The 12205-nt window shown below is 35.5% G+C and overlaps 1 protein-coding gene across 2 annotated transcripts; it reads left to right on the plus strand.

Annotated features, from left to right (window-relative positions):
* The first annotated feature begins 2033 nt into the window (after window positions 1-2033).
* Window positions 2034-10194, plus strand: gata2b (GATA binding protein 2b). Of its 2 annotated transcripts, XM_051897138.1 has the most exons (5): window positions 2034-4143; window positions 4997-5539; window positions 6299-6441; window positions 8685-8810; window positions 9394-10194. In XM_051897138.1, the coding sequence occupies exons 1-5, from the start codon at window positions 3885-3887 to the stop codon at window positions 9625-9627; spliced, it is 1305 nt and encodes a 434-aa protein (XP_051753098.1). In that variant the 5' UTR covers window positions 2034-3884; the 3' UTR covers window positions 9628-10194. The 2 variants fall into 2 exon arrangements, with proteins under 2 accessions (XP_051753098.1, XP_051753099.1); XM_051897139.1 differs by lacking the exon at window positions 2034-4143 and having other exon boundaries at window positions 4554-5539.
* Window positions 10195-12205: the final 2011 nt, after the last annotated feature.

Genomic DNA, 12205 nt, shown 5'->3' on the forward strand with positions numbered 1-12205 from the left:
CAAGAGAAGCGCCATGATTCTAAAAAGCACAGAATGGCCAGAAGATGGCAGCTTTGAGTTAAAAATTACCAAAATCTGACCTCCAACACATTTATTTGATTGAAGCATACTAAAGGTGCTCAGTGCCATCTCAGCAGATTCTTAATAGAAGTCCATTATGGCTTAACATAATAAAGATTGGGGAACAACTATTCAGTATCACCCAATTCCATTGTATATAAAAATATACCTCAAGATTTGAGTCACTCTTGTCCCCTTCGCTCACTAAAACACTCCCTTATTTTTATTTTTTTAACTTACTTTCATATTATGTTTCTTATGTCCAACTGCCATGAACTTACACAATCAAAACACTGATACAGTTGTTTAATATGGCACTATGTTAATAGATAGCAGTAAATTTGTTCATGATCTTGCAAATTGTCACTTTTTAATTGTTAGAAATCAGTGAGACATATTCTCTAATTTAAGGGTATACACATTCAATTAAAGTCAGAATAAAGTTGCAAAGTGATATCACTTTTGAAATATCTTAGAATACAATGCTCATGAACAATGCTCCATGCTAGCACTTCCTAACCATTAATAAAAAGATGCTGGACTCTAGCTTTGGCTAATTCACCTTTAATGGGCCTTTACGAAGAACTTGCTGGCATCCCAAGATATACATCCTTTTTAAACAATTTTACACTCTAAAGCATCACTCTATTATGTGAGATGTTGCTCTGGTAATTACCTGCACAGAGTGAATCGGTGTGTATAAAGTTTGTGTGTGTGACATGAAATTAATTGGTTGCACTGGGAGTGGCTGCGCTTAACGAATGTAATATGTGAGCAAAAGCAAGTGTCCGTTACAGCACCTGTCCATCTGTCTGAAGAGGGATGTGCATGTGTATGACACACACATTGCGGTGCACCAGCGCTCCGTTTCATACCGGAATTAAGCCAGCAGCCCTGTATCCTGATGTGGTGAAAACCAGGCCTGCAAGGCATTCTGGGTATGGGAGGGGGAGAGGGTTATTCACACTACAACATCTTCACACACATTCACTGACATTCACAAACAGGCGCACAAAATGTACACAAACATACACATACACACTGAAAATTTCCACAGGAGGTCTAAATCAGGACAACAGTATGCTTTCAGATATCATTAATTCAAAATCATGTCTGAAATAAATAATTATAATAAAAGAATGTATTGATTTCATAATTAAAGTCCCTCTGATTACATATGCTTAACTGTGGTTTCATAAAAGACTGACAGCATACAGTATCTGGTGTTATGTAATCAATCAATATCTAATCTAACAGATATCCAATCTAATATCAATAATATTTCTTTACAGAACAAAAAAAGTATTAACAATACAGGTGTGATTTGTAAAACAAAAACAAAAGAAAGGTCAAACTCGGTCAAAAAATACCTGGCACTCATAATCTCATTGAAAGTAAAATGATGATTGGAAATAACTGTTAATGTGTATATATTGTGGGTAGTTTAATATTCTCTTCTGATCCTAGGCATTAGAAAAGGAAAATATGATTGACATGTTGTTACTGCAGTAGGCTGTTAATACTGCCTTCCTTATTCTCTTTTGCGGAGGAAATGAAAAGGCAATTAAGGGATCATAGGCTACATTGTTGAGCTCACTCTGTCAAGCAGAGAGAGAGAGAGTGAAGCAGAGAGAATAAGAGAGAGAAAGTTTGAGGTTCAAATGTTTACCATACACTCTCAGAAAAAAACATAGGGTGAATTCAGGTTGATTGGGACACTTTTCCCCAGTCATCTCAATGGCAAAAAGTGTCCCATTCAACCTAAATTTCACCCTACAAAAGCTGTCACTGGGATGGTACTCTTTAAAATAATTCTAATATGTACACTTTTGGTACCAATATGTACTTTTGAGGTAGTAATATGCACTCTAAGTACAAAGGTGTACCTTTTGAAAAGGTACCGCCCTGTGACAGCTTTTGTATATTTTATTTCTGAGAAAGAATGTACAGGTTTTATAAAATCTTAAGTTTTGTTTCAACGCAAGCATATACTCTATTAGATGCGGTCATTTCTTCAAAGGAACACAACAAAAGATTGCACAATGGTGCACTTGGTCATCCTACTGAGTTGACTACATGTATAAATGTATTGAAATCCTAACCAGCATTATTAAATGCTGCTTTTTTTTTTTTTTTTTTTTTGCATTTTATTACTTTAAAACTGAAGCAGGGGAGAAAGGATTGTTTTACAGATAACAACAAACAAGGTTGTAAAATGGAATTTATGTGAAAAGTTTAGTTATTTTAGTCACTATTTCATCACGATGGAAATGTACATAAGAACGAAATTATCATTTAATGTCTGCTTTAAAATTTTATGTTTGATGTTGATAAATGATAGAAGACAATATTATCTAAATCAGCAGGTTTTCTTGTTTAATATGTTTAATCAAATGTAACTTACATAATAAATATAATTGACTGATTCACCGATCAATTTACGTAAAAAAAAAAAAAAAAAAAATTGTCTGATGTTGAATGGCAGCGGCAAGCGACGTGAAGGAATGTCATCTCTCTCTCTCTCTCTCTCTCTTTCACCCTGCCTGACTCCCTCTCACTTTCTCTCTCCCTCATCAAAGTGATGGAAAGATCTTATGAGAGTCAGGGGTAGGTGGTCAGTGGTTTCGTGTTGTCATTGACCGCGCACGAGACGTATCTGCCGAGACAGACAATACGCGCGCGCTGGCCAGAAACTTATTCCCTGAATAATTAAAGCTCGGGAGAAGTCGACGGAGGACGTTGCATTGCTTCGTATAGGAAAAAAAAAAAAAAAAAGAATACTCACCTCAACTGGAGCAAAATATTGAGCGTGCAGGTTTTTTCAGGTGCTACTTTATCTTCAGTTTCATAAACTCCGATTTTATTTTCTTAACCCTGCATTCAATTTAAAAAGAAATAGGCTACAATACAATCTGTATTATCTGATATAGGCATTATTAGGTTTTTTTATTTTTTTTTTATACATAAATCTTATATAAATAATATACATTTGTATAAATTACTTTTAGTTTTCTGAAGGTGTTAAGAATAAATGACTTATCCATTCGCATACGCTAATGGATGAAATGTGGATTAACTACTCGACCCGCAGTGAAACGAATGGATGGAGAGGCGTGTTGTAAATTGGAGTTTCAGGTGTCAAGCTGGAAAAAGGGCAAACTCTAATTGGCTAGAAAATCATTTATGCTGGCGGGAGGAGTCCTCCCTTGGCCTCTGCCTCATATACTACTCTTTTGCACTCTGGTTTACTCCTAGTTGCTAGTGTACCTGTGGCGATCATCCCGAAGCTTATCATCGTAGGCACGAGTAGCCTACCTTTTGAACTGTAGGCGCGTGTCATGGAGTTGGAGTGACGAGATAAGGACGGATACTCTTCTTGGACTATTTTTTTTTACAGCCTCTGCTTTTCTCCCAACTTACAGGATTTGTTTCAAACATTTTCTTAAGAGCTACATCAGTTCATACCAACACATACAGATGAGGTAATCGGCTGTGGCATTTGTGTGGTATTTGCACGCGCGAGATTTTTATCTTTGAGGGCATCGCTCGCGCGCATCCCCTTGAAAGCGGGGAGGTGTCACACCGCTGCCAGTGACTCTCAAACAGCTCAAGTCACACGCGTCAGACACGCGAACTCCTGACTTAGGCTAATATTATATAGTCATTTACGTTCACGCTGTCATAGCTGTACTTAATCATTTAGGCTTATATTTAAGATATTCAAGAAAACAACACTTGGGGAAAACACGCTGGATAAACTTGGAATAACTTTTTTAACCGCACAGCAACATTTGCATTTCTGTCATACGGGAAAGCATCATAAGATGATGGAGTTCCCTGCGGAGCCCCGGTGGATGATGCATGCTCATCATTCAGCCTTAATGGGTACCTCAGATTCGGTGTCTCCGCACTCTGGTTTAGGACATCACAGTTCGGGATATATGGAGCAAGGTGCCCCATTATTACCACCAGATGAGGTAGATGTATTTCTCAGTCATTTAGACTCTCAAGGAAACCCCTATTATCACACACACGGGTCCCACTCTCATACTCGTGCACGAATGTCTTACAGTCAAACGCATGGTGAGTAGGCCTGGAGCCTCTGTTCATTTTCCTTCAGTTATTTTCTTTCTTATGTAGCTTCTTATGTTCTGGCACAATTTTGAGTTTGAACGAAATATTTTTCACTCCATCACTTTTTTTTCCTAAAACTGTCCGTCGTATTTATTGGGTCACAATAGGCTACTGTTGCCAAATAATTTCCACCATTATCAGATTCTCGGAGATTCATCTGCGAGAGATTTGTCATACAGTATTTTAATAGTACATTATTAGGCTAATGTTATTATTATTAAACAATGCTATAGTTGTGTAATTCTGTCATGTGTTATTAATTTTAATGAATAGAAGTTCGAATTATAGCTTATGTTAACGGACGTCTCTTAAAAACAGTCGGGTTGGAATTTATTGGGGTTATACGCATTTTACAAATTGTAGGCATACAAATAAAACATTTACAAAAATCATTATTTAATCTATGTTACATTTACAATTAGCCTTTATATTATATTTAGACTATGTTTTTATCGAATGTATAAAATTTGAACAAAGCATAGGCTAATGCGTTTTGAATCATGACAAAATTTAGTTTCGCCTAAGTTAAAATAACATGTAACATCGAGTGTAATGATTCTTAAGTTTCCAAATATTCTGAGATATAACTTAAATGGATACAGTAGCCTATTATTTTCGCTTCTACACTGAGAAATCTGATCTCCCACAATAGCCTGATCTGTTTTTTTTTTTTTTTTTTTTTTTTTAACAAAAGTGTGGTTAAACGCGGAGAAAAGTTAGAACTGAATTGACTTTTAGCAATGCACGTGTATACACAATTGTTCTTTTTAAGGATAGCCTAATTTTTTCTTTCTTTTGGCAGCACGGCTTACGGGTGGCTCAATGTGTCGACCTCACCTTATCCACACCCAAGGTCTTTCCTTAATGGACAACAGCAAATCGACTTTTTCGGCCGCCCAGCACCACAGCGCATGGACAGTCAACCACCTGGGCAAAACGGTTCTGCATTCAGCAGGCGCCGAAAACTCAAACGGCATATACACGAGCACAGGTACACCTGCCCCAGGTTCGATGCAGTGCCTGTCAATGACGCAACACTGCAGTCCTCAACTCTACTGCCTACCCCCTACTCCACCCAAAGATGCGTCCCCTGACCCTGCGTGTGCTGCTGTGAGGGACGCTGGGAAGTACCATCTCCATCTTGTCGACGGGATGAAGATGGAGTGCTCCAGTCCAATCCGTAGCAATCTCGCGCAAACTACAACTCATATCCCTTCATATTCCGATTACGCTTTAGCTGGAGCGCACGAGTACCCCGGCAGTGTGTTTCATTCCAGAAGTCTTCTCGGCAGCAGCGCGAGCAACATGACGTCAAAATGCAAAAGCAAAAGCCGCGCTTTCTCAGGTAAGTTCATAGTTCATATTAACAGTGGAACCTGTAACAGTTTAATTGTCTGCCTTTAAACATCTGCTGCCGGTAAAGGAAACAAACGTATTGTGTTCATGTAACAGTATAAACCTAGTATACAGAATGATGCTTTACTTTATAATTATTTTATGGAACAGGTAAATACCAATTGGCATTGCAATAAATTACATATACCTTGGACACTGTAATGTCTTGCCATAATTTGATAACTTTGTTGTTGCACACACACACACACACATTGTATTTAACCATACTGATTATTATACAGATTATACAGAAATTATAAATTAGACTAAAACATAATTTGCACTATTAGTATTTTTTATTATTTATAATGGCATAAAAATTAATAGGCTAATAATAATTTAAGTTGTATGGTCACAAATGCACTGTATCTGTTTTGGGCCACATCAAATGGTTAATCTTAACATGCTACATGCTTCTAGTTCGACAATAAATAACTGTAATGTAAAAAATTATAATTAACTTTTAATTTATGCAAGTAATGCATGAATACCGTTGCTTCCATTGGGTGCTATTCTGTAGATTCCCACCAAATGGCGGCACTTATCGGTAGACATAATCGGGAGAACCGATAACTCAAAAGTAGAAAAAAGTGTGAATATCTGTAAAACAAATATCAAACTGATTATCAGTCTCTCTCTCTATGTGTAATAAATGAATAAGTTGTTTACATTTTTTTTTCCATCTCTCTGCTATAATGTGTGCCGGAAGGCCGTGAATGTGTGAATTGTGGAGCTACATCAACTCCTCTGTGGCGGAGAGATGGAACAGGTCATTATCTGTGTAATGCATGTGGACTCTATCACAAGATGAACGGCCAGAACCGACCACTCATCAGACCCAAGCGCCGACTGGTTAGTGCTACACACATACCTTTACAAAAACACATTTTTAAACATGTTAGACACTACTCTAATAGAAAACTGATACCTTTCCAAATACAACTTGTGTACAAGCTGTGCATTTGATCAGTTTATGATTAGCTAGGAATCAAACCCATGACTTTGGCATTGCTAGTGCATATTGCTCTATAGTTTGAACTATAGGATTGTTCTGACAAACCTCTTTATATTTTGCTAATGCAGATGTGTATATTACTTGAAAAAAAAAATCAGTCGTCTAAATGTTAATGAAAAAAGAAAATCGTTCATGTATGTACTACTAAATTGTAGAGCACTACAGGGAAAACTGTCATATGTTTCTGAGTAGTGTTTTATTGTGGCCATGTAATGTATGGTGTCAGTTAGAAAATGTGCAGACAATGAAGAGAGAAAACGAGCGAAAGGCCTGTGTGTGAGAGTGTGTAATGGACCATTGAGTTTCCATGGCCCTACTCACAGGTTTAAATAGCAAGTAATGAATTAGAATTCATTAACAAGTGTAAACTTGACCAGAAATCAGATAGTTCCTGTATTCCTGGCAGGTCTATCATCTTACCTTAATTCCTTGTATTCCATGATGATTATAATATTTTAAGTTCCTGTCCACCATTTTTATAGTGAATAAATTAGTGAAAACTGTTTACAATTTCCTATTCATGAAAGCTCAGTGTAATGGTTAAGCACAAAGCAGCTGCAGAACTGCCATCACTGACAATAAAGGGAAATGTAATAAATCAGCTTGAAAGTGACTGTGTCTACGTATTTTGTGTGACCCTCCATTCAGAGCGTATTAGCTGTAAATTAGGCTGACTAGCTTCAGGTCTTTTTCTTGAGTCAGTGTGTGATGAGTGCTTCTGCATCAGCTACAGGTCGTATATTTGAACAGCGCCTGCAGAGACAGCTCGGTCCATTTGTTTCCTTGGCAGGATGTCTGCCCGGTACCGATAACTTTGTGAGACCCAAAAACGCTTCCTTTTGTGGTTGTTTTCTTGCTGTATTTTCTTTTGGCATGTTGAGGATCTACTATACCTGTATAGTTCTGTGAATTTATGGTATTTTTAAGGCGTACTTCTGTTTAACATGTGAGTTTGAGAGTTAAAGTAAAGATTCTTACCAAGCCAGCATCATAATGTTTCTTCATTTCTATTACAAAACTTATTTTTCATGATTTCATGAATTTTATTCCATTTATAAACATTTAAAATGTGTTTGTAGTAAAGTATTTCTTGCCAATTATTCAAAAAAAAAAAAAAAAAAATTAACCAATGCACATGTCTGTTCTCTTAATGTATAACACAAAGCTGCATTCAGTTTGTTAAAATAGCTCATAGAGTCCTGAGAAAAGAATACTGTAAAGATAGACCAATACATGTTATGGTTTGTCACTTGTGCCAGTAACAAAGCTGTCACATTAAGTTCTTAAGAGAATGTTTTCTATGTATCTGTGGGCCAGCCTATGTCTAAAAGGAACAGGACAGAACAGCATGCTGCTAGCAGGTCTAAATTTTCTGACATTCCACATAGGATTTGGACCAGCAATCTTCGTATTATTGCTATAGGGTCTAACTATGGCTCCATTCACCAGTCTTTCAGTATGTTTTTAATGCTTATAATGTGTTATAAGATACTCTGCAAAGGAAAAATATATGAACTTATTAAATAATTTAAATTAAACTATTGATTTTTTATGTTTTATTATACATATTTAAAAAAAAAAAAAATTATTATATATTATTTTTTTTTTTTTTGTAAAGCTTAAATGTAATTTTATAATATTATAATACATATAATTTCAGTCATACATGGTGATGGGAAAAATATGATATGAGAGGAAAAAAATATTTAAATGCTTTTGCGTTCGCTCACAAAACCTTTGTTTCCTCGCAAAAACTTTTGAAATGCTAAATTTCTCAGGGGAACGCAAAACATTTGAAAGAGAACGTTGTCCCGACTCTGTACAGTCAGAATATCCTTTTTGAAATGTAATGCTTCATTTATGAGACAAACAAGCACTTCCTGAATATAAACATTTACTGCATCACAGAAAAGATTACACCTTTAATACCAGAGAGACCAAATTATGCATAACTTCAGGCTTCCCTTATTAGACTTGAATCAGGTTTTTTGTCCTTTGCGGTTTGACCATATTATTCATTCACAAGCTTTGTTTTGTCATTAATCAATTTCTTTAATTTTATGTGTTTTTTATGTTCCAGTCAGCATCTAGACGAGCAGGCACCTGTTGTGCCAACTGTCAGACAGGGACCACCACACTTTGGAGACGTAATGCCAATGGAGAACCCGTCTGTAATGCCTGCGGTCTATACTACAAACTACACAATGTGAGTAAATGTGTATCTGTCTAGCCTTACTATAGCACTTTGTATAGACAGAAAACACCAAAAAAGCTTATATATGTTAAATTTCTACTTGTAAGAGGTTTACATCCATTGTTTGCATTAAAAATGATCTAGTTTGCACATAATGTGGACTCTTTTCAATGTTAAATATGCTGGCAGTCCATCATCCTACTATTTAAAACATTAAATAGTATAATTATTGTATACATTTTGTAATAGAGTGGTGCAGGGATGACGTCAAAACCTGGAAGACTAATTTGCCACTGGTTCCTTTGAGATATTTTTTTTCTTTTCAATTTATGAGAAAAATAATGATACTTGGACATTTTGTTCTGCAAAGTAAACTGCACACACCCCTAACGTTTCAACATGTGTGTGTGTAATTTACGTCGTACAGTAAAACATTCAAGTATCGTCAAGTTATTACTCATAAATTTAAAAAAAAACCCATTAAAAACCTCATCGAAAAATCTTGAGGGAACCAGTAGCGAATTAGTCTTCCGGGTTTTGACATCATTGCTGCACCACTCTATTTTAGTGTGTTTATCTGTGTTTGTGCATTCAGGTGAACCGTCCACTTACTATGAAGAAAGAAGGGATTCAGACACGCAATAGGAAAATGTCAGGCAAACCTAAGAAGAGGAGAGGAGAGCACTTTCAGCAATTTGACAGTTGTGTGCATGACAAACAATCCACCTTCAGCCACATGGCCAACATGCCCCACCCCTTCAATATGACTCCACCCATACAGTTACATCCTGCATTCAGTCACAGCAGCTTAGTCACTGCTATAGGCTGAGAGACACCTGTAGAACATACCAAACTTAATGAACACATTAACTGCATTCTTCAGTTTGAATGTTCAGGTGAAGGACATTTCATTAATGTTTTAGGCTTAAGTTCAAATGTTCTTTATGCAAATCATTAAATCCTATTTGGGCTTGATTTAAAAAGTTGCACTTTATTTTGTGGATTTTTGAAATGTATTTTAAGCCAACATAGAATCTGATTGTAGTACACCAAAGTTTTAATTAATTAGCCATTTCTCATTAATAATAAATATCCCCTATTTATTCAAATATAATCACAAGTACAACAACTTTTATGGCCGATTATGTCATCTATACCCACTGCACTGTATCTTATGTAACTGTGAAGGAAGAAGAAGCCCTGCGTTATAAAGATCATAATATAAATACATTTTCTAAACCATTTCTAATTATATAATTATTTCTTTAATTTATTTTTTCTTTGTTCTTATTTTCAAGCTTTATATATAAACTAGTATCAACATCAATAGCAAAAATTACCCTATTCATCTTTTTTGTACACATGCATTAACAGTAACACTCAGAATACACACTTTTTTAATGTGTATCTATTTTAAAATTTTTGTTAATAAATGATTTAAACACAATGTTTTTTTGTATGTGGGTCCTTGCCTTATTTGCAAAAATATTATTAAATACTGTTGTGGAGACGCTATTGTACAAACAACAATCCAAGAGACACGTGTGGCCTTACACACCTCTGCGCAAACATGAGAATAGAGCTTATCAGCATGCTGACTGGACTAAAAGCAGTGAATGAGCAGCAGGACTCTAGAGAGACAAAAGAAAATGGAGAGATGAGATAAAGATGAAAGAGAAGAGAAAGTCTTTAGGGTTTTTGAGGCCTGGTCAAGAACAGCCTTGTCATTAAACCCTGCTTACTATAACAGATGTACATTATGTATTATACCCAATATGTTACAAAAGTTATCACACATACCAAGACAGTGGAGCACATATGGGACTACTATATAATTTTTTACAATGTTGCAAGTAAAAATAATTATGGAGTAAATGGAATATATTATATCAAATATATAGCATATATATATATATTATATCAAAAGTATTGATTTATATGATTATTAATCTAAAAATGTAATTATTATTATAATTACATGATAAACGTATTATAATAATCACTGGTTGTCTTTAACATATACACACACACACACTCTACTCAACTGTAAAAAACAAAAAACAAAATTGTGGGTAACCTAAAATGTGTTTGATGTGGTTATATTAAAGTCAAAAATATTATTTAAAGGGATAGTTCACAGAAAATTCTGTCATCATTTACTCACCTTCTGGTTGTTCTAAACCTGTTTCTTTGTTCTGTTGAACACAAAAGATATTTTGAAGAATGTTGGAAACCAAAGAGTTGCTGGTCCCCACTGTCTTCCATAGTATGAGAAAAAATTACTATGGAAGACAATGGGGACCAGAAACTGTTTGGTTGCCAACATTCTTTAAAATACCTTCTTTTGTGATCAACAGAACAAAGAAACTCATACAGATTTAGAACAACTTGAGGGTGAGTAAATGATGACAAAATTTTAATTTTAGGCTGAACTATCCCTTTAATATTACTGAATCAACCTGAATATTGATTTTTAAGTTCAGTATCTTAAGGCACTTAAAACCAAATGATTTAATTTTTGTATGTCTTCTCTCATCTCACCTCATCACAACATGTCCCTCTGTATCGCTGCCCTAAATCACTATTTTTCTATAACTTTTCCTTACTTTTGCCAGGCTAAAGGACTCGAGACCTCGCTCCAGGATACACACTACTACCATTCAAATGTTTGTAAGAGTAAGATTTTTGTTGTTGTTTGAAAGAAATTAATACTACATTGCAGCAATGATGTATTAAATTAATCAAAAGTGACACTAAAGCCTTTTACACTGTTACAAAACAAATTATATTTTCGATAAATGTGGTTTTTTGAACTTTTTGTTCATCAAAGAATCTTGAAAAAATGTATCACAGTTTCCACATATATATATATATATATATATATATATATATATATATATATATATATATATATATTAACAACATTAGCATAGTATGTTCGTTCAATCTTCAATCTGACCTAACAGATGTAGTTGTTTGCAAACATTCTGTCTGTAACTGGGACACAGCAGAACCCTCCCATATAACACAGGCCAAGCAGCATCCAACCCCTTTCAGTCTGTCTTTTCTTTTCTCCTCCTTATCTTCCTAAATTAATTCATCCTCTGTCTCAGAACAATCATTTATTTTAAATGACAAACCAACTGTGAGCTCTCAGTTCCCCTCTCCAGGGACAGCTTGTGTGGTGTGAGTGTGTGTGTTTTACTGTCATCCTCCTGGAACAGAGTAACAGATCTGCTTACTTCTCTTTCCCTCCTCTCTTTCTCCACTCTTTTATTTTCTCTGTCCTAGTGGTTTTGTCCTGAGAGAAACCTTAGAGGCAGGAAAGTAGGCCGGAGGCAGGAGGGGATTGAGTCTAAATACACTGTTCAAAGTTATCAGACTCAATAGCAGTAAATGCAGACATA

Source organism: Ctenopharyngodon idella, chromosome 6 (assembly GCF_019924925.1).
Source record: "Ctenopharyngodon idella isolate HZGC_01 chromosome 6, HZGC01, whole genome shotgun sequence".
Lineage (NCBI taxonomy): Eukaryota > Metazoa > Chordata > Actinopteri > Cypriniformes > Xenocyprididae > Ctenopharyngodon > Ctenopharyngodon idella.